Below are 3,864 nucleotides of genomic sequence, written 5' to 3'. Positions count from 1 at the left end.
TTATATATGGTTTTAACATTATATAGAAAGATTATATTTACGGACCCGGAGAGATAGCACAGCGGCGTTTGCCTTGCAAGCAGCCGATCCAGGACCAAAGGTGGTTGGTTCGATTCCCAGTGTCCCATATGGTCCCCCGTGCCTGCCAGGAGCTATTTCTGAGCAGACAGCCAGGAGTAACCCCTGAGGGCCGCCAGGTGTGGCCCAAAAACCACACACACAAAAAAGTCATTTTATATATATTATAGAGAGAGTAGATTATATATCTAGGTCATTATAATGTAGCTATGTGTATTTGTATTATGTGTATGGGTTAGAAACAAACCACTGTAAAATAGCCCCAAATAGGAATCTTTTTGGGGAGGGTTTGGGTCACATCCAGTAGCGCTCAGGAGTTCCTCCTGGCTCTGCACTCAGAAGTTGCTCCTGACAGGCTCGGGGACCATATGGGATGCTGGGGTTCGAACCGGGGTCCATCTGTGTTGGCCGTGTACAAGGCAAATGCCCTACTGCTGTGCTATCGCTCCGGCCCTTTGGTTGTTTGTGATGTTGGTGTGTGTGTGTGTGTGTGTGTGTGTGTGTGTGTGTGTGTGTGTGTGTGTGAGTGTGTTTGTGTTTCTGAGGGATCGTCTGGTGCGCCCATGACAAACTTCAAACTCAGGGCCAGGACAGACCCAAAGGGTGCAGCAGAGACTGAGATATGATGGGCTGCCATGGCCAAGTGGGTGCAACCTGTCCTCCCCAGGCCTGCTGCCTGCCCTGTCACCTGTCACCCTGCAGGATGGCTGCTTTGGAGGTGCCGATCTGGCCATGCGTGGATGGGCCCTGGACCGTGTCCCTTGGAGGCAGCGTGGACAATGATACATGGGACCTCGGGGCCTCGGGGTAAGAGGGGCAAGGGCTGCACTGTTCAGGGACCCCACAATCTCCCCGCATTCGGAACTCCTTAAACACAGAAGGATTCCCTCAGAGAGACACCACCTGACCCCTCACACACCGCCCGTCTCCTCTGACAGACACTGACCTGACACCCCCTCAGAGAGACACTCTGAATTCCCTCAGGGCCAGAGTGATAGCACAGAAATAGGGCGTTAGCCTGGCCCGGATGGACCTGAGTCCTATCCCCGGCATCCCATATAGTCCCCAGAGCCTGCCAGGAGTGATTTCTGAGATTCTCTGGATTTCTGGATTCTCTGAAGCCAGCAGTAAGCCCTGAGCACCGCCGGTGTGGCCCCAAACCAAAACCAAACCTAAACCCCTTAAGTACCCCCAACCCCTCAGATAATGACGAACCCCCTCAGACAAAAACCATGACCTGATTTTACCCTGAACCTGCCCAAGCCTCCAGGTCCATCTTAGGACTTGGCCCTGCAGGTGGACGGGGACCCCTGAGACACCCTGGGGTACCACCAGGAGACCAAGGATGGGCACCCATCTCCCTCCCTTACCTCCCTGCTCTCTGCTGCTGCCCACTGTGACCCCACAGATTGCTTTGGCCATTCTGGGGCCCCCAGAGTTGACATTTCCACAGGGGGTACTTTGGGGGGTTCACCCTCTCTTCCAAGAGTAATTTTTGTTTGGGGTCCACATCTGGCAGAGAGAGCTCAGTCATAGAACAGCAGTAGGGCGTTTGCCTTGCATGGAAGGAAGGACCCGGGTTTGATCCCCAGTGTCCCATATGGTCCCCCAAGTCAGGAGCAATTTCTGAGCGCAGAGCCAGAAGTAACCCCTTACCATCACTGGGTGTGGCCCCAAAACCAACAATAACAAAAAACATTAAAAGCCTTTAGTTGTTTCTTGTTGGGGGGCCACATTCTGTGGTGCCTTGGGGGCCACACTGTACAGTGCTCAGGGCTTACTCCTGGCTCTCTGCTCTGGGATCTCTCTCTCGGCGTGACCTCCCTCCTAGCCCCTGATCTAACAACTTCTGTGTCTCTGCCCTCCATTCCCGTTGCGTACCCCCACCTGGGAAGCATCTGGGGTGGGGGGAGTTGGGTTTCATCTCTTCTCCAAAGGGCCTGCCCTGCCATCAGGCCTTTCCCACCACCTCTGTAGGTTTCTAAGGAAACAAAGAAGCGGAGACAGCAAAATGGGGAGAAGCAGCGAGGAGAACAGGGGCGCCAGCCTGCGAGTGCCCCACATCTCTCAGGAGGTAGGAAGTTGGCCAGGTAGGCACATGCCTCTTCTCAGCCGCCCTCCAACAGGCCCTGCTGCTTGAAGCCCCAGGCTCCAGGAGTTCCCGGAACATGCCAGCCTCGCCCCGTCTCTCTGCCTTGACTCAAGGATGCTAAGGCAACAGGCCACTGCTTTCCTCCACAGTCGCATCTCAGCTTCACGGTTTGCCCTGCTGCCCTCTGCCTAGTTTCTCTGCTAGCACCACCTGGCAGGAGGGCGCTGGAGAGGTGGGGAAGGGTCTGGTACAGCTTCCTGGACCACTCTGGCACACCCGACCTGGCCTTGTAACTTTGGCTTGGTTCTTTCCTGGGAGTCCTGGGTTCTGCTTCCTTCTGGATCAAATAAGTCCTCAAGCTTCACCTTACCAGACTTGAATATTTTTGTTTTGTTTTGTTTTGGGGCCACACCTGGCAATGCTCAGAGCTTACTCCTGGCTCTGCACTCAGAAGTCGCTCCTGGCAGGCTCGGGGAACCACATGGGGATCAAACTCTGGTTCTTCCCAGGTTGGCTGTTTGCCGTGCTATCTCTCTGGCTCCCAGCTTGAGGATTTTTTTTTTTTTTTTGCTTTTGTTTTAGGGTCACACCCAGCGGAGCTCAGGGCTTACTCCTAACTCTGTGCTCAGTGACCATTACAGATGAATCTGTCAGCCAAGTGTAAGGCAAACCCCTGCCCACTGCACGATCTCTCTGGCCCTCAAGTTATTTTATGTTTTTGTGGCGAGGGGAATATGGGGTTAATTCCTGGCCCTGTGCTCACTCTTGTCAGTGCTCAGGGGGTCCACATGTGGTATCTAAGAGTGAACAGGGACTGAGCTGTTTGCAAGGCAAGCACCTTATCTGGCCCCAGTCCAACTCTAAATGCTTTTTTTTTTCTTTTGGATTTTTGGGTCACATCTGGAAGCATTCGTGTTACTCCTGGCTCTGTGCTCAGAAATCACCTCTGGCAGGCTCGGGGGACCATATGGGATGCCGGGGTTTGAACCACCTTCCTTCTGCATGCAAGGCAAACGCCTTACCTCCATGCTATCTCTCCGGCTGAAGTGACTTTAAAAGGAAGAATTTTGGAGGGTGGAGGACCAGAACACAGCAGATAGGGTGTTTCCTTGCATGCAACTGACAGGGGCTCACTTTCCAGCATCCCATAGGGTTCCCCAAGCCTGCCACGGAGTGATCCTTGAGCACAAGGCCTGAGCATTTCTGGGCTGGGTGTGGCCCCAAACAATTGGTCTATAAAATTGGTGCCTCACCCAGGGTGTTCTCCGGCCTCAACCCTGTCTCCTTCCAGCCCCTGTATTCCTTAGTCGCTTCGTGTGAGCAGCCTTGGAGCGCATCATTTTTACCCTAAAGGGAACCAAATCATAGGTTGGATGGGGAGGGCCTCCCGAGTCTCAGCCGCGCTGGCCGGGCTCCAGACAGCCTCTAGGAACATGGAACTGCGACACACCTGAGCGTTTGCAATTTCCGTACGCTGGAGCTTATCATAAAATGAATGTTGTTTTAGAACTTATCTCACTGGAATTTGGACGCCGAAGTCCCTGTGCCTGAAAGCAAGAGCCCCCTCCAGGGAAAGGAGGGCACGGCAGGTGGTAAGAACCCCACAAATGCACAGACGCTTGTCCTTGGAATTGCATGGAAATCCATCTCCCATTTTTAACATGGCTAACTTCTCATGTTCAGGGGTTTGTTTT

General features: G+C 53.5%; 1 protein-coding gene across 1 annotated transcript in view; it reads left to right on the top strand.

The window, feature by feature from the left end:
• The first annotated feature begins 2,074 nt into the window (after nucleotides 1-2,074).
• Nucleotides 2,075-3,864, top strand: part of FAM217A (family with sequence similarity 217 member A) — a 9,572-nt gene continuing 7,782 nt past the window's right edge. The window contains exons 1-2 of the mRNA XM_049765039.1: nucleotides 2,075-2,152; nucleotides 3,678-3,762. Coding sequence (XP_049620996.1) covers nucleotides 2,090-2,152; nucleotides 3,678-3,762 — 148 coding nt within the window. The 5' untranslated portion in view covers nucleotides 2,075-2,089. The remainder of the gene's footprint in view (nucleotides 2,153-3,677; nucleotides 3,763-3,864) is intronic.

This window comes from Suncus etruscus, chromosome 18 (genome assembly GCF_024139225.1).
Source record: "Suncus etruscus isolate mSunEtr1 chromosome 18, mSunEtr1.pri.cur, whole genome shotgun sequence".
Lineage (NCBI taxonomy): Eukaryota > Metazoa > Chordata > Mammalia > Eulipotyphla > Soricidae > Suncus > Suncus etruscus.
The sequence above is the reverse complement of the archived record's forward strand: the minus strand, read 5'-3'. Positions and strand labels throughout refer to the sequence as shown.